The 25,658-nt window shown below is 41.1% G+C and overlaps 1 protein-coding gene across 1 annotated transcript in view; it reads left to right on the forward strand.

The window, feature by feature from the left end:
• SNTG1 (syntrophin gamma 1) overlaps nucleotides 1-25,658 on the forward strand; it is a 709,360-nt gene that overhangs the window by 510,281 nt on the left and 173,421 nt on the right. Inside the window, exons 6-7 of the mRNA XM_089678410.1 lie at nucleotides 4,055-4,189; nucleotides 16,514-16,570. Coding sequence (XP_089534536.1) covers nucleotides 4,055-4,189; nucleotides 16,514-16,570 — 192 coding nt within the window. The remainder of the gene's footprint in view (nucleotides 1-4,054; nucleotides 4,190-16,513; nucleotides 16,571-25,658) is intronic.

A 25,658-nucleotide genomic window follows, 5' to 3' on the forward strand; every position in this document is an offset into this window, starting at 1 on the left:
TTCATAGATGTTAAATAGCAATTACCCACAATTAATATACAGCAATAATGAAATGGCAAACATAATCATAAATAATTAATATGTAATTTATAAAATATAAACTATAATAATACGTACATAATACATAAAATACATCCACCAATCCATATATAGTAATAAATGCATGCAATAATGATGTACCATATTTTTCGCTCCATAAGAAGCACCTGACCATAAGACGTGCCTAGGTTTTAGAGGCGAAAAACAAGAAAAAAAATATTCTGAACCAATGGACTGCAGACATAGTACAGGGAATGACCAGAGACTGCGGACACAGTACAGGGAATGACCAGAGACTGCGGACACAGTAGAGGAGATGACCATAGACTGCGGACACAGTACAGGAGATGACCAGAGACTGCGGACACAGTACAGGAGATGACCAGAGACTGCAGACATACTACAGGAGATGACCAGAGACTGCGGACATACTACAGGAGATGACCAGAGACTGCGGACATACTACAGGAGATGATCAGAGACTGCAGACATAGTACAGGAGATGACCAGAGACTGCGGACATAGTACAGGAGATGACCAGAGACTGCAGACACAGTACAGGAGATGACCAGAGACTGCAGACACAGTACAGGAGATGACCAGAGACTGCGGACACAGTACAGGAGATGACCAGAGACTGCGGACACAGTACAGGAGTTGACCAGAGACTGCGGACATAGTACAGGAGATGACCAGAGACTGCAGACACAGTACAGGAGATGACCAGAGACTGCAGACACAGTACAGGAGATGACCAGAGACTGCAGACACAGTACAGGAGATGACCAGAGACTGCGGACACAGTACAGGAGTTGACCAGAGACTGCGGACACAGTACAGGGATGGTCAGAGACTGCAGACAAACTAGAGGAGACAGTCAGAGACTGCGGATATAGTACAGGAGATGACCAGAGACTGCGGACACAGTACAGGAGATGACCAGAGACTGCGGACACAGTACAGGAGATGACCAGAGACTGTGGACACAGTACAGGAGATGATCAGAGACTGCGGACACAGTACAGGAGATGACCAGAGACTGTGGACATAGTACAGGGAAAATACCAGGGACACAGTACAGATGACCAGAGTCTGCAGACAGTGCAGGGAATAACCAGAGACTGCAGACAGTGCAGGGGATGACCAGAGACTGCTGACCTTTGGGGAGGGAGGGGGAGCGGGTACCTGAAATTGACAGGTACCCCGCTCCCACTTCCGCGGCGTTGTCTTTCCCTCTCTTCCCGCGCCGGCTTCTGTGACAGCCGGGTGCCCACTGCGCATGCGCGAGAAGCGCTGCGCTTTGTGAATGGCCCGGCGCCTTCTGGGACCTGTCATGTGTCCCAGAAAACACTGGACCATTCACAAAGTGCAGCGCATGCGCAGTGGGCACCCGGCTGTCACAGAAGCCAGCGCGGGAAGACTGTGCAGCGCAGGAACGAGGAAGAGGTAAGGCCTTGCAGGAGAGAACAGCTGAGCGGCCGGCCCGGTATTCTGACATGGTGGCGGCAGAAATACCCGACCGGCCGCTTTATATTCGCTCCATAAGACGCACTGATGTTTTCCCCCCTTTTTTGGGGGGAAAAAAGTGCGTCTTATGGAGCAAAAAATACGGTATATATAAAAATCACTATAATATACCTATAGTAATAGCATCGACTACATTAAAAAGACCAATAATAGCATAGAATTCATTGAAGGGCCAATAATCTATCGCAAATCTCAATTTAACATCCCAAACTAGTCGTAATTTAAAAAGAATGCGATAGTAACAAACAACCAGATATTATAAGGTAATAAAACCTATAAATAGATATATTAAACGGATATTAAAATCCATCTATATATATGATACCATAATAGTAATGTCAAATACATATGCGATGCGATTAGTCAGATATAGTAAGATATTATAAGGTTAAAACAACCTATAAACGGATATTATAAACGGATATTAAATCCATCTACATATATAATAGTATTACAAAATACATAGGTGGACCAATAATATATAGCATCCCCCCAATCTAGGCTAAACATAGCTATAGCTAAAAACAAATATAATAAACAGCCAGATAATGGTGATATCGAATACATAGGAGGACCAATTTAATTTATAGCAAACCCCAATCTAACATATTAAGCTAGTCATAGATAGAGAAAAAACTCAAATATAATAAACAGCCAGATGATCTCTGATTGGCTGCAATTAGTCTGCAATGCAGACTGAGTGTGTGATATATAGTTGTGTAGAGATGTCTATCATCCATTCCGCCCCGTGAGGATGTCGGATGACGAAACTAGTAGGGTGGGGCTTCTTTTGGATGTGATGTTGGGACACTCCTCGTAGACTTGTCGGCTGTGATATCGCGATGAGCGAGGCTCGTCCCTAATAAAAACATTTTGGTTTTAAACGTACTGCACCATGATTTCCTTTTTTGATTCCCCGAACATGATCTATGGTATGGAGACGTGATGACTACCTGCTGTTAAGGCTATTCCATATTGTGCTGATTGGCTGCTTCCAGTATATTGCTCCCTGTTTGGATTACTTCTGCTGATCTTGTCAGCATGGAGCTCTGGTGAATGTACCCATTTCATTCGGTGGTGGATTCTTTTTTTTTTTTTTTGCACGGTGTTTGCTTTATACAAGATTTCAGAACTGTTTAATTACTTTGTGATGGTGGATGGACTTTTATATAATATTTTTTTATCACGGACATCATTATTTTAAACTAATAATTTTTGTATTTACTTATATTTAGCGCACTCTTTGATTTATTCACATTTTTACCTTTTTTTGGTTAGGAGTGCAGCTTTTGTTCTATTTAGTTTGTGGCGCTTTTTTTCTCTATTTCTTATAATATTATTGCATTAATTTACTTCTGGTAGGTCCCCTGGTGACTTTGTTCCTTTCCTAGTGTCATGCAGGTTGTCTTGAAGTCAAAAGCCTCTTTGGTCCCGAAGATTATTTCTTCTTTTTCACCTCAGCCAGAACATTGTACTCCCCATAATTTGCTCTGCTGCAAAACATCCTAAAAAAATTCTCTCCACTGTCTTGTTTTGGTACGCTACTGCTTATTTTAGGTAATAATATTTCATATTTCGCTTCCTATGAATTCCTACATGGGGCTCCTTGCTTCTTGCTTCATTAATGCTAGGTGAGACAAGTCATTATTTAAGCCTATAGTCTAAAGTATAGAGTCCCTCCCCTTTCTATCAGGGCACACCCTACCAGGGGTGGACTGACCATTTGGGATCTCGGGCACTGCCCGAGGGCCCAGGGTCACTAGGGGGCCCCATGAGATTCCCCTGGTACCTTTCATAGGCTTTTTTGGGTGTGGTTTCAGTGAGGGCGAGGACACAGAGGCCCCATGATCCCCTATTGCCCGGGGGCCCCATGAGTTGTCAGTCCGCCCCTTCACCCTACCACATATGTTAGTGTTTCATGGGCTTTAAGAATCAGGTATCTGTTACATAGACTTGCAAGGCTGCCACCTGGTCCTCTCTTTAATGTATATGTTTAAGCTTTACCAGGCAGATGCTCAGTCTTCCTCTAATTTCAGGCATAATGTTCTACAGCTGCTCTTTGAGTCCGTTTAGTTCTTCTTTACCTGTTTCTTATATGGGTCTGTTGAGCCTGTTGGTGTTTGTTTGCCCACCTGTCTCTTGGAATGCTTTTGGACATCCCATGGTCAACAATCACCCTGAGGTTAGGTGCCGTGATGTTTTAACTTGTGGATTATTTTACAATAAAGTTTCTTGGAGTTTCCTAACATCAGTGTGCAGCCGTCCAATTTATTCTTGAAAAGGATGTCCTCATTGAAAGATTTCCTCCTGCCTCCTGTTCAGTGGTATCCTATACTTTTGCATTTCCCATCTCTTTATGTTCCAGTGAAAAAAACCTTTGTCTTTAGATACTTTAACTATGCGACATACATCACAGAAATTTTTTATTGCATTTGTACATTAATAATGCTATTTAAGCTATCATAAAAATATTTTCTTTCTGTTTAAGGCAAAGACAGGAATTTGTTTGCTGCAAGATGGTAATCAAGAGCCTTTCAAAGTTCGACTCCACTTAGCCAAAGACATACTGATGATTCAAGAACAGGACGTTATCTGTGTGTCTGGTGAACCATTCTACTCTGGTGTAAGTAATTGTTTTAAAACCAGTTAAATAATGAACTAATTGCCCTGATATCTCCCACAAGATACTTTCTCACAAGTTTTGTGTCTTTCTTTCCCATTGAGGGACACAGAAAATCTTTAACCTTTGAGTTATACTGCTGCCTACAGGTAATTGAATGCTGACAAATAAAACCAAAAAACTGTGGGTCAACCCAGCATACCCCTTCCCAGTACCAGCATGCCTTATTGTTTTTGATAGTTTGCTTAAGAGGACATTTTTTTTGCTATCACCAATTTTTCTTTTTCTTTTTTCCTTTTTTTTTTAATCAAGACCCCTCTATGCAGTGCTGCTGGAGATATGTCTCTTAAATTGCAGCTTCCTTGTGTGGTCATGTTCAGTCTGACTTAGACTTGGAGTACCATTTATAGCCTCCACTGTACAGGATGTTGCAGGGATAACCTGGACTTGACTTTTGGACACTGGGTTTAGCATAGGATATTTTTCAGACTCCATTCTGGTAAAAATTGGCAACAGAGTGCTTTTCAGTCCCAGAGTCACGAACATAGCCTCACTGATTGTCATGTCTCTGAGAATTTACTTAGTAGGTAGGCCGATCGGGCTTAGTACTGGAAGCTACTGTACCTCAGTAACCTAAGTCACCAGGTGCTTTTGTTTTCTGTGGCTGTTGGTTTTGCCGCAAAAGTGGTTAACATTGTAGGATTGCTGACATCATCTGCTGGGTGAAATGTTGTGCGTGCATTCCCTGCACTTTTTCTCTCCATATATCTCCCTATGGAAGAAGCATCCTTCCTGTGGTACTTCTCCTGCCTGCAAACAGCCATGTGGAACTTCAAGTTTCAATCCATTCCTGCTGTCCACCTATTATGACCTTGGTCATTTCTGGCCATCTGACCCTCACCTGCTACCAGCTATACAGGTTTAATGAGTACCTGAGGGCATGCCTTTTACCCTGAGCCTATATTTTGCCTTACTGCCACACGGTCTCAACATGTCTGATCCTAGACTGGGGACGGATCAAATACATGGGAGGATAAAGGGGGTAAGGCACTGTACCAGATGCCACCAGCTTACATTCTAATCTTTTTGCTTTTGAAATTTTTTCCATTTTTTTGTTGTTGGGTCCTTTTCACCCATGGCTTTTTCATGGCCATGCAAGACTTTGACTCCTGTACCATCTCATGCAGATTCTATATCTGGTTAAATCATTGACTCCAGCTTCCAACCCACCAGCTACAGAGACTTTGAGTTGCTCCAGTCTTTGAGTTTACCCCTCAGGAATTAGTCTATTGTTATTACTTTCAAATTAGAGAAGACAGTTTTAGCTCTTACTGATGTAGCACCCACCAATGTAAAACTAGAGGACTAACCTGTTGCTTCTACCTGTGCTATTTTCAGTGTTCAGTCATTTAAAAAATCCTAAGGCCACAAACATTTTCCAGTTCCCTTTGCATCTGCTTTTCCAATCTTTTCTCTATGGAGATTAAAAACATCTCAATAAGTTATTTGATCCTACTAAATGATCATTGTACCCATTTGGCAAGGATTTTGTGCAGACATTTTCTAATCTCACTGTAGATACAGCACTCTCCAGTTTATAATTCTGGTACAGGACATGCATGTCTTCAAGGACCCAACTGCTAAGCAATTGAAAGTCTTCGTAGAGCTCTATTCTTGCTGGCAGGTCCTGCTTTTCATTTGATCCTGGCTGTATCCCTACTTTATCAAACTATGTTTACAGATCTAAAATCCATTTCTAAAGAAAAACTGTTGGTAAGAGGCTTGCTTGTCTTCTGAGGAACACTATTTGAGTACAGCAGCGATTTATTGGCAGTTATATTTGACATGCAGCATTTTTTCTTCACATTGGATTTGGGGACTTTCTATTTGAATTTAATTTTCATTTGGACTTATTACATTTATATTGATTATGTAACAATGACTTGGATTAAGTTTGCTGACAAATCTAGATGCATATGAATTATGTTTCATTTATATATGTATTTAGGAATTTTATTTTGCACATATTTTTGATTGATTACATTTAGTCGACAGTGCACTGTTTTTATTTGGTGTAAAGTGCTGGGCTGCAGAACCCTTGTGCAGAAAGCACTTGATTCTTATGATCTTCAATGCACAGATACTCACTTTAGACCAGCTACTAGTGGCAAAAGAACCCATCTTTCACAACAGAAGAAACCCAAGGAAACATCCCTTTTGTTTCTCTACTGCCATGATCTTAACCATGTTGCAAGTTCTGGTGCTTACAATGTGCTGAATCCTTCAACAAACTCTTTTGCAAAGAGATCACTGTATGTATCACCTTTTATCTTCAGGGAGATTGTCCGGCTTCTGTGGGCATCAGAGATGCTTACCTATCTGTCCCCATTTTTCCACCACATCAGCAATTTTTATGTTATACTGTTAGGCCCCTGCATTACCAATTTGTGGCCCTGCCCTTCAGTCTCCTGCTTGTACCTATGGTACTCATCAAGGTTCTGACTCCTGTCCTAGCTATGCTTCAATTTTCATGCATTCTTGTGGGATACTTAGACAACCTCCAGTTAAGGGAACAGTAGTCATGGACTCTGTGGGCAATGTGTCATTCTGTGGTTTCAGGTTCATTCCCTCCAGTCCAAAAGCTGTCCAACTGTCCACTTTTGCAGTCCGAAGTCTGATGGTAGCCTTTTTGAGGCAATCTCATTTTACCTGCTTCACTCCAGACCTCTATAACACAATATTCTGTTATCTGGACAAATCATTTTGCTTACCACCGACTTGGCTTGGTAATCCTGCTCTGAAGTCAGGGAAATCCTTCCTTACCATTTTTTGGAAGATCCTCATAACCTCTTTCAACCTGTTGGGCTGGGGGGAGTCCTGGGCAGCCTGTTGTAGTAGGGAACTTGATTATTTTCAGACTCTCATCTCCCAAACATTCTGGAACTTCCTGAGATTTGGCTGCATCCTTGGACCATCCTACTGGATGGTTATCGGATCCAGCTTCTGTCAGAGAATGTAAGAACAGTGGCATACATCAATCATCAAGGAGGAACCAAATGTTTTGCCACAGCAAGATAGGTCAATTGAATCCTGCCTTGAACAGAACTGCATTTTCCAGAACTGTCAGCCTTATTCTTTACATGCATGGATGGTTGGCAGCAAGACTTCTTCAGCCAGCAGTGCCTGAACCAGAGGGACTGGTCCCTACACACAGAGGGGTTTTTAGGATCTGTGTGACAGGTGAGGAGTGCTGGATGTGGACCTTATAGCCTCCAGGTTCACGAAAATTGGACAGGTTTGTGTTCAGGTACAGTGATCCTCTAACAGAAGCAGTGGATGCTCCAGTGGCTCAGTTGGATCAATACACTCTGATTTATGTCTGTCCTTCCCCTGAAACTTTTTGGTCTTTGGCTTTACAGTTTGGAAGATGAAGTTGGAGGGCATTCCAGTGATCCTTGTTACTCCAGAGCTCAGGAAGGTGTGCTATATTGACCTGGTAAGACTCTTGGGCTCTACCTGATCATCAATATCTTTTATCCCAAACACTGATTTGCCTCCTGGTTCATAGCTACTGGCTTTAAAGGGTTGGCTTTCCCATGTCCTGATGCATAATGGAATCTCTGTGTCTGTGATTCCTACAATACTAAAAGCTAGCTAGCTGCCTACTTCTCGCAAGGTCTATCATCAGAATTGGAAGGCATACTTCGCTTTGTTTGTAGAGGTTATCCTTAAATACAGCCTTGAATATTGCTAATAAGAGCACACATCGTAAGGAACTGCTGAAGGATAAAAAGAAATCCCCTCAAGCTAATAACATTCCTGCTTTTTCCACTCCCTATAGTGCCGAGTTTAATAGGATCAAAAACATAGTTGAAAGGTATTTACCAGTATTATTTAGTGATCCCGTTTATACACAGGTGTTAGCTAAGTGTATTAGGGTAGTTTCCCGTAGAGCCCCCACTTTAGGTGATTATTTGTCTTCCAGTTTATTTCCCAGTAAGACAGAAATTACTTTGCACTTCAATTTAAGGGTTCTTTTAAATGTGGAGCTAATGGATGTCCCTGTTGCTCACATATTAGAGAAGGAGATATTGTGCATTCCACTAGTGATAATAGAGATAATAAAATCACTTCTTTTATTAACTGTAATGCAAAAAATCGAATCTATGTCTTCACGTGTGGTCTCTGTTCTATTCAATATGGTGATGTTCCTCACAGACTGAGGAATTACTTACATGATTATTACATGATATGATATTTAAAAAACAAATCCCACAAATGTAGCTAATCACTTATGAGCGTCATGGTGTTTTATATCATACAACTGTTTCACAGATTTTCAAGGCCACCACCTAGTTTTCTGTTCACATATTCTACCAGGTGGCCCTTGCAACCTCATCTCATACCAGCTTTGGACAAAAAGGTACTTCAGGTGGCTATTTGAACTGCAGGCAGTCCCTAGTTCTCTGTTGTGTTGTAGGTCTGTTAGAATTTGTTTCCTGGGTTGCTCACCCTTCAGTTTTACTGCTTTTGGAAGTTCCAAAGGTGTAAGAATTCCTGTGTTCCTCTATGGATGGGAAAGAAAATAAGATTTTTGTACTCACTGTTAAAGTATTTTCCTGGAGTCAGTCATTCAGGGACCCCCCTATCCTTGTGATCATTCTCTTGGTACTGCTTTTGGAAGGAGTTATCCTAGGGTGACCTACAGTTTTTCATTTGCCAGTGTCCAATATTTCTGTAAGTGGCAGTATAACCAGAAGCTAAATATTTCCTGGGCCCCTCAATGAACACAAAGGAAAGGATTTTATAATGAGTACAAAAATCCTATTATTTTTGCAGGGACATTAGCCTGCATAGTATTTCTTTTTAAATATTATTTTTCCTGGTCTCCTTTTCGCTTTTGGAACCCACGGGAGTTGATTCTAACCCCTGCTATTTAATAGTTTTAAAAATAGTGACCAATAACTCTTTACTGTATGAATTTTGTCAATATCTGCAGTATCTTGGTACATCAGCTATCTAAAATCTGCAGCAGAACACTAGAAGAGAAAACTGTTTATTTCCTACTGTTTCTTCTGAATAAAGGCTGCATTTTTACATGACAGTAAAAAATAAATAGCGATGTGCTTGCTGCATACCCTTTTGCGCAACAGATAAATCTTGGAAGCTCAGCAGTTTGTATCAATTCGTAGTATTTACTTTTATCATTAATCAGCAGGAAGTACGAATTATGTAGCCTGAGGCTTAGTTCACAATAGTTACCGGGGATCAATTTATAAAAGCAGTGTGTATATATATATATATATATATATATATATATATATATTCACATAGTAAAGCATAATAAAGCAAATATGTCACTGCCATTATCTCATTGATAAATAATTTATGCTGCCAATGGTTCTAACAAAAGGTAATACAGAATTTAATAAAGAATTTAGCATCTGCTGCTAGTTTTTTCCCAAGCTGATAGGCAGAAGATAGATTGATGATTTATAGCTTTACTTGTTATTGAAACTGCTTTAGTATCCCATAATAGAGGACTAACTAAAGTGCATCTGGATACAAGTGACATCAGTGTGTACCAAAGTCATCAAATGTCATTTTAAAGTAAGCTGTAAAATACACCACAATTTGCTGTAAGAAAATACATACAATGTGGCACATTATTTAGCCTAAATATTACTAACCAGACCACCCTCTCCTGTAGCTCAGTCTCTGGTAGCAAGAACCTCCTAGTTTGCTGTGCATGGGCTGTATCTTACTGAAAAGGAACAGGGGAGTCATACCAACAAAGAAATGCTGATGGTGAAGGGGGTGTGGGGGTACTCAGTTACCAAGGTAGGGTGTAATAAGCTACACACATGTAGTAGGAGCCCCTCTGTTACCTATAAAAGCATGCCTAATCCCAGCTGACATGAAGAGTTTGCGCTGCATGCATAAAAGAATTAAGGCGCATCATGGATACAGCAATTGTATTAAGACACAAGTGTACCTTTACATTAAAAACCCTGTTTGTGTTTCCCTACCCCTCTACTATCTGCCATACTCAAAGACAGATCTGAGATGCAGCATGCTGTACACTGTCCAGCTCTCTGCTGCTCCAAGCAGTGTTTTCATTCAGTTTTCTCCTATCACCTGTGTTGCATAGCACAGTTTTAGTAAATAAACCCTTATGTCTCCTGCTGTATTTGTATACTTTAGAATCGATAGATGCCTTGATTACCAAAAGGAAAAATATCCAGTGCATCATCAGTGAACATAAGAAACAAAAAAAACAGTAATAATATTACATTCAGAAATTTGTTAGAACACATAGAAAATACAGTGACTTCAGGATTAACACAATAATGCAAACATGGTATGATATGCAAAAGACCATAGAAGCTTGGTGACATTGGAGCTCAGTTCTGGCTGGATTATCACAACCTCCTGCTTAGTAAGTATATTGGGGAAATATATTCATATAAGGGAAGATCTGGGTAGCAGTGACACTAACATGATTTAATTTAGTGTAAGCTGTAAACAACAAACATATACTGGAAAGATAAAAACACCTAATTTTAAAGAAGCAAATTTTCCAAGGCCGAAGGCTGCTCTCCAAGATTTAGACTAGAAGGGAATGTTGTCATTAAAGAACACAGAACAGAAATGGGAATGCTTCAAATTGACTGTATGCAAGTAACCTGCAAAATATATTCCCAAGGGCTATAAGTTTAAATGGCTACATATAAAACCAATGTGTCTAACGTCCAAAGTTAAAATAGCTTTAAATATTAAGAAAAGAGCATTAAAAATATATTAAAATGAAGGAACACGATCAGCATTTAAAAGTTACAAAGAATATAGCAGAATATGTAAAACAGTAATTAAGGCCACAAAAATCAAAAACTAATGCTAGATTGCAAAAGAGAGTTGGACAAACTACAAAATTCTTGAAATACAGTAAATTAATAGTAAAAAGGTCAGAACAGAGAATGTAGACCCTTTACTAGATTATTTTGAGTTGGTGACTGGGGACAAAGAGAAGACAAATGTATTAAATACTTTCTTCAGGTCTGTGTATACAAAGGAAAAACAGGAAGCTCAAACCCTTAATGGATATAGTATTTACAGAGCCCCAAATGATCCACAATGGCTCAAAATTTACATAGTCCAAAAACACTGGTTGAACTAGATGGACACGTGTATTTTTCAACTTTACTAACTACTAAACATCTGTGTACCCCAAATCCGAGGAGTGGATTCCCTCATGAACTGTGAACGTGGGACAGAGAAAGATGTGAGGAAAGATATAGGCAGAGTAGACATGAGTGTTAAGAGGGGGGTAGTGGTGAAAATGGTGAAGAGCTTGAAAAGCGTTTTGTAGAATTGTTTAAAGCAACCTGCTATGTCTTGGGACTTTGAAAGCAGGTTTTCATTATACACTGCAAAGTGGGGAATGAAAGATTGTGCCCTTTTGCTAAAAATCTGTTTGGCATGTTTTCGAACTGATAATATGTTCACTTTATCGTAAATTATTCACCATGTCCCTCCTCAATTGTAAATCTCTAACTACAGCTTGAGACAGTGTTTTTGGTGTTGGGACACCAAGATGTGAATATTTTTTCTGATCTCTTCTTGTTATGCCTGGCAGCTTGGCAGATTATAACCCTTCTGATATAACATTTGTGAGATTTCCATGTCTAAAAAGGAGGAGACTTTGTGTGTGGGGGGGAGGGAGGGGTATTACTACATCTTAAGTTTGTTAGTCTTGTTAATAAAATGTATTCAGGTTCCATTGCCAGGACCTGGCTTCTTCCTTATGGAGTTGTATCTCCAGTATGATAGGGGCAAGGTCTGAAATAGAGACAATGTCTATGTGGGTTGCCTGAACTTGGTGTAGGTCTGTTTGTTTTATACAGAAGTAGTCTATTCTAAAGTCTCGTTCATCTATGTACTTGGTGTGCCACACATCTATTGAGATCTTTTTTAAAAAGAGAAGAAAAGAGTATGATAAATGCAAGGCATTTTTCAAGACATCTAGTTGTGGGTCTAGGGCAACATCACAATTGCCACCAACAAGCAGGCTTCAAAGAATAAGTCTGATTGCAATCAGGGGTGTAAATGTTTACTAGAGTAGCCTGTTTGCATCCTATAGTCCCATTGAGAAACAGGTGTTGGCTATTTTAAAAGCAAGTATCCAACACAGCATAATTCTCTGAATCCTTTCTTTATTGTAACAGCATTAAAAGCAATTTTATAATGCCTCAAAGGGCCTTAATCATGTTGCACAAGACATAGACCTCAATAAAAAAGAAACTGGCTGTTTTCATCTGAGAACTGGGCCTGGAAGATATAGTTGACACCTCTGGCCACTAAAATGCTGCAATTATTACTACAATAGGTAAAATGCCAGGAGAGCATCTCAGTAGCTCATTTAAACAATACGTGTCTTTGGTCTGTACACTCTGTATGTTGTATGTTCAGTGAAAGAGAATGGGAAGGCAGAAGGGGTATAAAAGCTTTTTATTCAGGGGGAAGGCGGGATAGGATTATTTTGTAAAAGAAAAAACAGGGCGAGTAGGAATAGAGGGGAGGACAGGATACCCCTTGAATTCCAAGAATGGGGAGTAGGGAGTGTAACAAAAGAGAGACTAGGAACTTGGAAAAAAAAATAAAACAAAATACAGGATAACAAATTCTACAAGAAAGCAAAACTCACAACTAGATATCTCCCACAAAGTAAGTTGTTAGGAGTTCCCTCTGTGGTAGCAGTGTCAAGCAGAAGAACTAGTAGAGGTGTGTCACGCACAACTTTATTAAGACAATTAAAAAAAATATATGGAACAACCATGACCCCCATCTAGAGAAGGCCTTCCACCAAAACTCATTAAGGAAAGCATTAGTCTGAGAATTAACCATGAGGTTATTGGTACAGAGATTCATTGCTGAAAAACCTTTCTATAGGACATAACCTCTAAAATATTAGTGCAGCGCTGCACTAATATTTTCAAAATTGTCATTCTGGGACTGTTACCTATACCCTGAGTGCTAGCTGCTTTTAATTAATTTGAATATATATAATTTTAATATCATATACTGCATTTAGCGCTCGCTCTATTATCTTTTCTACATAGGACATAACCTGGACATTTCCAGGTTTTATGACAGAGGAGTGGGAAGAAATACATTGCTGAAAATCATATGAAACCCTTTTTGTAGCTTTTAAAAAGACATATGCAAGGCACAGAAAATATATGAAAAAAGGGATTTCCGCTATGATGAAACCAAAACCTAACTTTCTGTGCTTAACATAAAACATTTTATGAGAAGGAAATTCAAAACTACATCTCACCCACAGAACACAGCCATATGGTACTAGCAGCATCATGTTGTGGAGATTCTTTTTAGTAGCAAGTGTTGGGAAACTGGTGAATAGGGATGAGCCAAACATACCTGGATTTAGTTCAAGGTGGATTCAACAAACATTAATAAAGTTCAGGTGCAAAATCTGAACCCCGTTGAGGTCAATAAAAAAACAGTAATGGACATTTTTTAGGCTAATAGGCAAGGGTTTTTCATACATTTGTTACTGGGGACTGGGCACTGCCCTGGAGAACATGTACAAAAGCACGGACCCCTGTGATGTCACAGACTAAATATGGTCGTATCTATATTTCTTCAATTATGTAATCTGGGAGACATCACCCCCCCCCCCTTTTTCTTAGCAGTGTGGCACCTAGAGATGTCATTTGATGTAAGTGTCAGGAGTGGATCAAAGCAGCGGGATATTCTTTCAGTGGGCATTGTTCATTGCAATTGACATAAATCTGGATCACTGGGCAATGTGATTGATAATGTAGTTATACCATAGGAATTTAGGATTTAGTTTTTTATTGTCAAAAGGTGTCAGTGTGTTTATTTGCTGTTTCCTTTTTTGTGTATTCATAGGAGTGCTATGTAGCCCTTACTTATTATTATTATTATTGTTATACAGTATTTATATAGCGCCAAAGGGCTTGCTCAGCGCTGTACAATAGCAAGGGGGACAGAACATGAGACAAGACAGAAACAATACAACACACGAGGGGTTCGAGGGCCCTGCTCTTTCGAGCTTACAATCTAGGAGGGAGGGGAAAGTGGTACAGGAGGAAATGGCTGTGGGGGAATGAAGTGGTGGGAGGAGTGGAGGAGGTCAGCTGTTAGGTTAGGGTGGGGTAGGCTTCCCTGAAGAGGTGGGTCTTCAGGATGCGCCTAAAGGTGATGAGGATAGGTGACAGTCTGATGGATTGGGGTAGGGAATTCCAGAGGATGGGGGAAGTCCTGGAGAAATCCTGCAATCGGGCGTGGGAGGAGGAGACCAGGGAGCTAGAGAGTAGGTCCTGTGAGGAGCGAAGGGCACAGGTATGGGTAGTATTTGGGTATCAGGTCGGTTATGTAGTTTGGGGCGGCGTTGTGAATGGCTTTGTAGGTCAGGGTTAGCAGTCTGAATTTGATGCGCTGGGCAATTGGGAGCCAGTGAAGGGATTGGCAGAGGGGGGTGGCGGATGTGGAGCGGTTGGTGAGGTGGATGAGTCTCCCCACTGAGTTCAGGATCGACTGGAGTGGGGATAGCGTTCGTTTGGGTAGGCCAGTGAGAAGGGAGTTGCAATAGTCCAGGCGTGAGATGATGAGGAAGTGTACGAGTTGTTTAGTAGTGTCTGGGGTGAGAAATGTATGTATCTTGGAGATGTTGTGGAGGTGGAGCCTGCAAGATCTTGATAGCAATTAGATGTGGGGTAGGAAGGAGAGGTGTGAGTCCAGGGTGACACCCAGGACTTTGGCATGTGGGGTGGGAGTGATGGTGGCATTGTTAGTAATGATGGAGAGAATGGGGGGGGGGGCAGAGGGGGGGGAGACCAGGAGCTCTGTTTTGGACAGGTTAAGTTTGAGGAAATGGAGCGACATCCAGTCTGATATGTCGTTCAGGAGGTGGACGATGCGGGCGGAGAGTGAGGGGGTGAGGTGGGGGGTGGAGAGGTAAATTTGTGTGTCGTCGGCATAGAGGTGGTAATTGAAGCCGTGGGAGTGTATTAGTTTGCCAAGGGAGGAGGTATAGATGGAGAAGAGGAGGGGTCAGAGGACAGAGCCCTGGGGGACTCCGACAGAGAGGGGGAGGGAGGGGGAGGTGGCAGTGTTATAGGTGATGCTGAAGGAGCGTTGGGAAAGGTAGGAGGAGAACCAGGAGAGAGCAGCATACCTGATGCCAAGGGAGTGCAGTTTAGTAAGGAGGAGAGGGTGGTCGACAGTGTCGAAGGCCGCGGAGAGGTCAAGGAGCAGGAGGACAGAATAGTGGCCATTAGCTTTAGCAAAGAGGTCGTGGATGGCAGTGAGCTTGTTGCAAACCGAGCGGGCGTTCAGGAGTGCAACCGAGAGAGGAGGGGTGGATGCGGGGAGGAGGGGGACAGATACGAGGTTGAGGGGGTTGCGGTGGCTGGCGGGAGTAGGGGGGTGCCGAGAGGGGGAGTGGGGAGATGGGGGGCCAGGGTTCGGGGAGATGTCTCCGGCGGTTAGGAGAAGGAGGAGGGTGAGGAAGGTGGCATGGGAACGGGATGTGCAGGAGCGTGTGGGTCTGTTGGTGGTGGCGTGTGGGTTGGCGACCATTATTATACAGGGGGTGGAAGTTTCTGATAAGCCCTCTGACTACAGACCTCTAGCCACTGAGCCATAACTGGGGGCAAAAGGTCCTTGACCTCATCAGCATGGGGACAAGGTGTTTGACAAGGGGTTCCCCCTTAGAAAGGTACCCCTGCATGGTGAGTACACAGGGCCTGGTGTGTTTCAGGAGTGGGATGCACGCTCACCTCCCATTTCCTGGATGACCAGGCTTCAAGTTTGAATCAAGGTCTGGTGTAGATTTTGAGGGGGAATTCGTGCTTTTATTTTTTGATAATTGTGCCCCCTTAAAACCCATACCAGACATGAAGGGTCTGATATGAATATTGAGGGGGGCAACCTTGCTTGTATGGAGTCCCCTTTAAAATCTATACCAGACCTGAAATGTCTGAATATTGGAGAGGTGGGAAGTCACAACCATTTTTTACACAATCCCTACCCATTTGTTTACATTCTGCTATCATTCTGCATGAGTGTGGTATAACATTATTATAAATTATAGGTGTGCAAAGGGACAAGAAAAGCTGGAAATAGTTATTTGCACTTTTTAAAGTGCTTAGTACTATAGCAACACTATAGAAATGAGAAAGATTTTGCAACTGCTGTTTCTGATATTAAATATTTTTTGTTGACAATAAGTTATACAGTTTGTTCAAATTTAGGCTTGACTGGTTTATTTTTTGCTTATAGGAAAGAACAGTAGCAATCAGAAGGCAAACTGTAGGAGGATTTGGACTCAGCATAAAGGTACAGTAACATCTGTAACTTTTAAGTGTGCAGTTGTGTAATATGGAACATGTATTGTAACTCTTTTTTGTGCATTCATTGAACATAATTACGGGTAATGATGTAAAGGTTAAATCCTGGATATTTTATATAACCTGTAGCGCTACCCCCACAGGGGCTGCTTGTTAATGCTTGTTCCCAGTGGTTGCTTTGACCCTGAAAGCCTCCCAGCACCTCTGAAACTCTGGGTTTAGACATATTTCAATGGCATAGGATAATATTGCTGGAGACACAATTCTTAGTAACACCTCTATATTAGTGTTGTTCAAAAGACTAGACCACAATGGGTTTAGGATATACAACCCCAGTTAACGAATAACAGTAGAACACTGGGGAAATAGGAATAATCAATTAGCAACATTTAACAAATTCTACAATCATGAGTAGTAAGCTTCAACTTTTAAATTGCAACACCAGTAGTAAGAGGGAGAAGAAAAAGCTTCTTGACTTATCAGCACCCTCTGGGCCACCTGTGCTGCAAAGGTGGATGCAGAGAATTATGTAAAAGTATACTCCAACATAAATAGATACAAGTACCCTAATTTGAATAGCAATAGCCTTAAATGAGGGGCCCCTTGAACTAGAGATTTCAACTCGAACCCTGTGATGTTAAGGTTCCTGATATGGTGGTGTCCGTTGTCTTTTGCTAGCAATGGTGGGGCCCATAAACAGTAGTGAATACTGGTAATTCAATTAAGTTAAACAGGCTGTGATACTGCTCAAAGCAAAGATATCCTGAAAAGCGATACAAAAACGAGAAGCGCACCAACCTTGTACTGTACTGAGTTTCTACCCCCATGATGGGACCCGCGCTGGCTCCCTATCTTTCAAGTCCCTCTGAGGACTTTCATACTTGATTTTATTCACTGTTTGTGAGTATCATTTTGCATTAATAAAATTTTGGTTACTGAGGTAATGCGCAAGGTTGGTGCGCTTCTCGTTTTTGTTTCGCTTTGCAGTATTGGTCGGGCTTCCCCAGCCTTGTTTAGAGCTGCACAACTATGTATGCACTGGTGGTCGATTTTTCCAGGTCTGGTTCCATCCATCCGCCACCCGCCTGGGTTCTAGAGCGCAGGAGAATTTGTTTCTGGTTCAAAGATATCCTGATACTGAGGTGTAAATGTATCTGCATGCAGTTTCTCTAGAGTGATGACAGAAAGAGGTTCTGCATCCACCTGCTCACCAATCCCATAGATAGCACTGCACACACTCTTGGCTGCATTGAGTCTTCCTGTCAGCATATCTGCTTGCCTGTACATCCCTTACAGGCAAGCAGATACACTGACAGGTCTGCAAGAGACAGGTCTGCTGATCACTGGTGCAATGCATTAGAGGCTCTAGAAACAAAAAAAATAAATACACATTTTTTACCTGCAAAAAAAGGTGTATTTATTATTTTTTGTAAAAAGGTGAACTTATCCTTTAATCATAGTGTCATCTGTAAATGTCCCTGAAAGGCATATTGATATAACTGGCACCTTACTACAAACCTATTTTTTTACTTTGGCAGGGAGATCTTCGACTGCTGGTCATGATGTGACATCCGGAGGGTTGGCTTTAAACTGCACTTCTACAGAATGAATTGTCCAAATATTACCCCAGTGGTCTCTCTATAGGAATGTCTGAAACCTTCATTCTAAAAAAAACAACCATGGAGCTAACAACTAACTCTGGATGTCATTTCACGCCCAGGGTAGGAAGGAGATCTCTCAAGGTAGCCATACCAGCAAATGTGATACTGGGTGTACCCACTCTGTCTGAAACTAAGTAAAATATTCTGCGTGAAGTTTTTCTTTAGATTTGCAATATAGCACAGGCTTTATAAATATAGACTAAATCTTAGAATAGCAGCACATTTTATGGAAGATGAATTACTAAACTCAGGTATGTTTCAACCTAATCTCCCCTTATTTCCTTTTACCTATTCATCATGGTGTGGGTCTGTTTAAGTATTATGCCTGCAGCGGTTTGGAAATGCTGGAAAAACTCAGCATTACCTAAAGAAGAGTTTAGCTTGTTTCATGAATTTCTCTATGTAGTTCATCCTGTAGCTGGAAATTCATGAACTGTGCAATTAACCTTGTTACTATAGAAATAGTACCGCTTTACTGCTTTCTTTCACAATCTGCATTGTTCCTGACTTTTATTAACTTTTTTTTTTTAATATAAGGAATTAGATTGTAGAGTGTGTTCTTTTTAATATTCTATCAGTCTTACTTATTGTACTTGAAATCAAAGCACATTTTGCAGCTAGAATATGACCAGATGTAATTTACAAGTTGGAGGGTGAAGAAGTACTTGATTCTTAATTGTGTTTTGTTACACAGTTCACATATTCCTTCAGATCATTAGGCCTCTTTGTTAACGTATACTTTTACTATTGTTAATATATAACGTATTGAATATGTTGAACAACTATTGCAACTACTCTAATCAATTTATAACCATCTTTTAAAAGTAAGTAAGGTGCACCTTGAGGGATTTGAACAGAACAAACACAATATAAAAAAATCCCAACATACTTACCAGATAGCCATCAAAGGAAAGCAAATTACACTGTTTAACAATTTGCTTGAAAAAAAAACAGTGGTTTTAGTTGCACAATATTTGCAAACATATAGGGAAGCCACACTGCCTAGTAAAAGCCCCTGTGTAGTGTGGTCCCTAACTCTAGCCTATGAGAGCCTGCAAATTGGAGCATATATAGCAATGGAGCAATATATAGCAATTGAGGGCAGGTATGCTTGGAGGCAGTCCATTCTTCCTTAAGGACACAAAAACACACCAGAAGCCCAGCAAAGCACAATGGCAACTGAAGGTGTCTAATTTGTCCCCATGCCAATTCCAGCAATCAATTTGTAATACATTGGACTTGACTGGTGGGTAATCAAAACATCACATCCTGTGTTAGAACATTCAGGCTAGGTTCACACTCATGTGGTGCGGTACATCGCATGTGATTCGCACAGGAACCGCACCGCATTCCTGTGCAAATCAAATGCGAAGTGTGTGCACCGCATCCACAGCAAAAAGGTGCAAGACTCTTTTTAGTGCCCGCACTAGAATCGGATTGCATGGGTATTCACACGTATGTAATCAGATTGTGCACATCGTACCGTGTTTTACGGACCAATTGTGGGGTGTTGTTAACTTAACATACACACCCGCAGCAGTTCGTATGAACGGGGTGCGATTCTGATGCAGTGCGGAATTCGCACTGAAAACGCTGCAAATTCCGGACCGCATCATTGTGAACCCAGCCTTAAACAACAGACCAGTTAATGGCATTTTTAAGGTGGAGATAAAGATTATTATAAAAAAAATTGTATTACTTCATGAATAAAACAATAAAATAGTTCAATATCATTTTGCATAACATATATTTGACACAAGATGTATAACACCTTAATCCACCCCAATTAACTATTACTTAGTTATCTTGTCGGTAGGGTTCAGTACTGAGTTGGCCCATCCTTTGCAGCTATAACAGCTTCAATTCTTCTTGGAAGGCTGTCCACCAGGTTTAGGAAATGTTTGACCATTTTTCCAGAAGCACATTTATGAGGTTAGGCACTGATGTTGGACTAGAATGCCTGGCTTGCAGTCTACACTCTAATTCATCCAAAAGGTGTTCTTTTGGATTGAGGTCAGGACTCTGCAGGCCAGTCAAGTGTCTCCAATCCAAACTCACTCATCCATGTCTTTATGGACCTTGCTTTGTGCACTGGTGTGCAGTCATGTGGGAACATGAAGGGGCCATCCCCAAACTCTTCCCACAAAGTTGGGAGCATGAAATTGTCCAAAATGTCTTGGTATGCTCACGCCTTAAGAGTTCCCTGCACTGGAACTAAGGGGCCAAGCCCAACCCCTGAAAAACAACCCAACACCATAATCCCCCCTCGACCAAACTTTATACTTTGCACAGTGCGGTCAGGCAAGTACCGTTCTCCTGGCAACCACCAAACCCAGGCACATTCATGGGATTGCCAGACAGAGAAGCGTGATTTGTCATTCCAGAGAACACGTCTCCACTGCTCTAGAGTCCAGTGACAGCGTGCTTTACACCACTGCATCTGATGCTTTGCATTGTACTTGGTGATGTAAAGCTTGCATGCAGAAGCTCTCTACGCACTGTAGTTGTGCTAATATGAAGACCACCAATGATTTGGAGGGGTGTCCCAATACGTTTGGCAATATAGTGTATGTTGGCAGACTACACTACAGTTGAGCAGAACTAGTGATCTAGGAGTCTCCCCAGTCTGTGGTTGGACAATGAGGGCAAGCATGGAGCCATCACTCTTCAGTCTTGCATCAGGGTTGAGGGTTCTTGAGATGAGTGCTAAGGCAGAGTGTTGCAATATTTCCAGGAAATTATGTACAGTATCCAGTATCCATGGGCTATCTACATTGCATAGAGAAGAAAAAAGACCCAATGATTACATCCCTGGCTCTAAAATAAAATATGTAATGCGATTAGAAAAGTTTTATTTAAAAGTTGTATTAGCAAGTTAATGAGGAGGGGGAATGAACCATTGAAGGAAAAATATAAGCTGATAAAACAGTTTTAACTGTCTGCTTTCCAACTGTGTATGAAAACCAACTGGAATGATTTTTCCTTTCCTACTGTTTTCACTTTTTGTCATCCTTTTTTTTGTATCTTGGTGCTGCTGATCTTCTCCAGTCTCTTTAAAGCCACCAGTATCTAGGGGCTTTAGCAACAGCTGCATGGCATAGCTCATTCAAGGTTGGTTCCCTGATAATGACAACAGTCATTGATTAGCAGTTAACATTTCTAGGAGTTGCCACTAGAACAGGAATTGAAAAGAAATCTTGAGGATGGATACTTGTTCCATTGACAGCTGTCTAAGAGGGGATTTACCCCACTTTAGATATATTTCCTACTTCCTGTTGTGTTTACATGACAGAGAGTGAAGGGAAAGCTCTCAAATGGGACACAAAGGAAAAAAAAGAGTCTGGTAGAAGCTTAAACCATTTCATACTGTATGTAAAATGAACAAAAAATGTGGGGTTTAGATACAATTTAATAAAAAAACAGCTTGGCCAATGACCTCAGACCGGCTGATTGGACAATGATGAGGCACTGTAGCCCTCTAATTAGGCCATCCCTGTGTTCTTCCCTTGTTTAAGCATGTTCACAATGTGTTACAATGCTGTGCACAGCAAAAGAGACCTGAATGCTGTTCCAGTTTATTCTATGCTGTACAGGGAATTACATAATTCTAAAATAATAATTAAATAAAATATTTAAAGATGAACTTCAAGCTTATATACAAGACACAAATGACACTAATCCTGTTTATTGTTTCATGCAAGCAGTGTAAGTACCTGCATTTGACTTCGCATCAGCGTCATGCCCTTCCCCATACAGCAGTGCTCAGGCTGGGAAATCGGGGAAGCAGCACAAAGTTAATCAGTCAGTCAGTAGCATTGCAGTGCTCATGTGCTAATAAGGGGCATGGTGACAGGAGGAGAGAGCTGCAGGACAGAAAAGTGCACCAGCCTGCTAATTCTTTTACTATTTAGTGACAGTCTGGAGACAAGACCTGTAAGTGTTGCATAACAGCAGCAGAAACTCAGGTTTCCTGCTCTGGTGGACTGGAAGGACAGAAATACAGATGCTTCAACCCCTATTTATATATTTCAGCTGTTGGACTGTAGTTGAGGTTTACTTTTAATTATATTGGCTGTAGTTGCCCTTTAAGATGATTCTGAGTTATGCTGCTACTTTCTCTAGTTCTTCTTTTAGTACATTTTTCACTGTCACTGTATTCTTCACCTAAGCTTGGATGTCCCTCTGTGCTGCGACCATGAGCTTAGCCTGTCCTTTTTGTTCTCATTCAGACTCATCTCTAGCTTTATGTCAGTTCAGAAGTTCACTTTTTTCAGTTTTGTCATATTTCTCTTTATAATCCAAGGTTAGCCCAACACAGAATAAATTACAAACTATACTGATAGAAAAGAAAATGACATAACTTCTTCAGATTATACTTGACTTCCTCTGTTTTTGGTCCACTATGAATATTTTTGCTAAAAAATAAATTCCAGTTGGCTGGGAGGAATTACATGGAATATCAGGAACTACCTGGTATAGGTAAGCATGGGACTCATTTCTCTTTAGGATATTTGCCCCATAATTTTCCCAGCACTGGCACATATAGTTGGAGAATAGATTCTTAGCACCATGTGAGCTCTGACAAATCAGTTTGGAGATTGCACTGGGCCTTCTTGATCTCTTGTTGGCTGTAACAAAGATTAAGGAAAGCTGAGTATGTACTGGTGGTGGGCAAGTGTTAAGTGACTCTTTTGCTATTCTCTGCCTAAGAAAACATCACTAACAATGTAATATATATGCTTGACTCTACTGCTCTGCTGTGAATAGCTTGTGTTGCAATCAGATTATATGCAAAAAGATCAGAGGAGAAGCTCACTACACTGCCTGATAGTTCTGCATATATGGTCCTGTCTGAAAGTATTTCAACTGTGTTGAAATGTTTTCCTGTAGTTCTGAAGTTTATACAAACCATATTTCTGCATAAAATAGCTCGGTGTGGTCCAGATAGAATATAAACACCGCTGTTAACCACTTTCCCACCAGAGAATTTACCTCCCTTCCTGAAAAAGCCATTTTTTGCGTTACGATGCTGCGTTACTTTAACTGACAATTGTGCGGTCATGCAATGCTGCACTCAAATGAAATTTATGTCCTTCTCTTCCCACAGATGGAGTTTTCTTTTGGTGGTATTTGATCGCCTGTGCGATTTTTATTTTTTTGCGCTATAAACAAAGAAAGACCGACAATTTTGAAAAAACAGCTTTTCTTTTTTACTTTTTGCTATAAAACATATCCAGTAAAAAAATGTTAAAAATCAAAATTCATCATAAATTTAAGCCAAAATGTATTCTGCTACATGTCTTTGCTAAAACAATCCCAGTATGTGTAAATTAATTAGTTTACATGAAAGTTTTAGTGTCTACAAATAGTGGTATATATACTGGAATTTGTTATTTTTTTAATACTAGTAATGGCGGCGATCAGTGACTTATAGGTGGGCTGTAGTGGGCATTCTGACACTGGGGGGAACTGACTAACTGCAACTGACATTCCCAGTGACACTAATACAGAGGATCAGTGCTAATAAAAAGCACTGACACTGTACTAATGGCACTGGACATGAAGCGGTTAACATCTGGGGTGATCAAAGGGTTAACTGTGTGCTGTTTTTCTGTGTTGTCTGTGTGTGCTTTACTGTGTAAGCACACTGCTTTGTATTGCTCTGCTATGCAAAACAATACAAAGCAGCATGTTGAAAGGGGAGAGATCTGTATTGTTTACATATAGACATCTCCTCTGTCACTATTCAATCGCCATGTGCCGGCTGGTAATCTCCGACTGAGACCCGGTGATGGACAGCTGAAGCCTCCAATGGCTTCTTTCCCAACAAAGGTGAAGTTACTCTTTAAGGAGACATTTTTGACCTTTACTGATGCAGTGTACATGTGCTTTGACATAGAGCAACTTGAGCAACCTGCATCAGCCTTCTATTAGTCACCAGCCTGGGCTATCTGAAAATGCCCTGGCCCACTAAAACCTTACCTGTACACTTATTTTTTCAGTATGTCTTGTACAGAGATTGGCCCCATCCTGGAAAGATCTTCACCCTTTCCATTCATCTAGCCCAGCTATATCCTATTGAAAGTGTGGGGGGAGGGGGGTCTAAAGATGCTGTACTGGTTGTAGAATCAGGCATCTCCTGTCTTAACAAGATACTATTAGTCCCTGTAGAGGACATTTGGTCTCTGCCTCCACTTCATGTTGTCATATTTGCCAACATCCCAGCTAAAGGCTAGTGGATCTTCACACTGCTCCACAGCAGCTCCTCTCCTGGGGTGTTATTGCCATTGTACCTAAGGAGTAAGGGTTCTAGAGTTTTTACTCAAACCTGTCCACCTTCCTCACTATCTTAACTCTTGTAGTAAATCCCTAAACTCTGTGCTTTGTTTTTATTATTATTATTATTATTATTATTATTATTATTATTATAATACAGTTTGCACAGTGCTTTACAATGTCAGGGCAAACAGTACAGTTACAATACAATTGAATACAGGAGGAATCAGAGGTCCCTGCTCATTAGAGCTTGCAATCTACAAGGGGAGGGTCAAGTCATATAAATGGTAATAACTGGGGGATGAGCTTATGGAGAAAATATATGTACAGTTGTTAGGTGGAGGCAGGATAGGCTTCGCTGAAGAGAAAAGTATGAGAGTAGGAAAACAGTAGGAGATAGTCGGACAGATTGGGGTAGGGAATTCCATAGGATGGGAGAGGCCTGGGAGATGTCCTGCAGACGAGCATGGGAGGAGCTGACAAGGGAACTAGAGAGCAGGAATTCTGGGAGGAACAAAGAGTGCGATTTGGTTGGTATTTTGAGACCAGGTTAGTGATTTAGCTGGGGGCCGAGTTGTGGATGGTTTTGTAAGTTGTTAGTATTTTAATTTAATTTATTGGGTGAGTGCCAGCCAATGGAGGGAATGGTCGAGAGGGGTAGCAGACACTGAACGGTTGGTAAGGTGGATGAGCCAGGCAGCAGCATTCATGATGGACCTTCATGATTAGCCTATGTAAAGGTAAGCCAATGAAGAGGGATTTGCAGTATTCGAGGTGAGAGATAACTTGGGAGTGAATTTGGAGCTTTGTGGTGTCATTGTTTAGGAAGAGGCATATTTTGGATATGTTGTGGAGGTTCAGACAGCAATTTTTGGAAAGTGATTGGATGAGGGGTCGAAAGGAGAGTTCAGAGTCCAGGATTACACCTAGCACCCTGGCATGTGGGGACAGGTTGATGGTTGTGCTGTTGATCTTGATAGATAAGTCAGGGGAAGGGGCATGTAGGGGAGAAAATATTAGGAGCTCAGTTTTGGATAGATTGATTTTGAGGAAGTGGTGTGACATCTAGGTTGATATGTCAGTCACTAAATTAGTGATACATGAGGTGACTCTTGTTGTGAACTGAGGGGTAGAGAAATA

This window comes from Staurois parvus, unplaced genomic scaffold, assembly GCF_062004578.1.
Source record: "Staurois parvus isolate SC_StPar_1 unplaced genomic scaffold, SC_StPar_1.0 ptg000205l, whole genome shotgun sequence".
NCBI lineage: Eukaryota > Metazoa > Chordata > Amphibia > Anura > Ranidae > Staurois > Staurois parvus.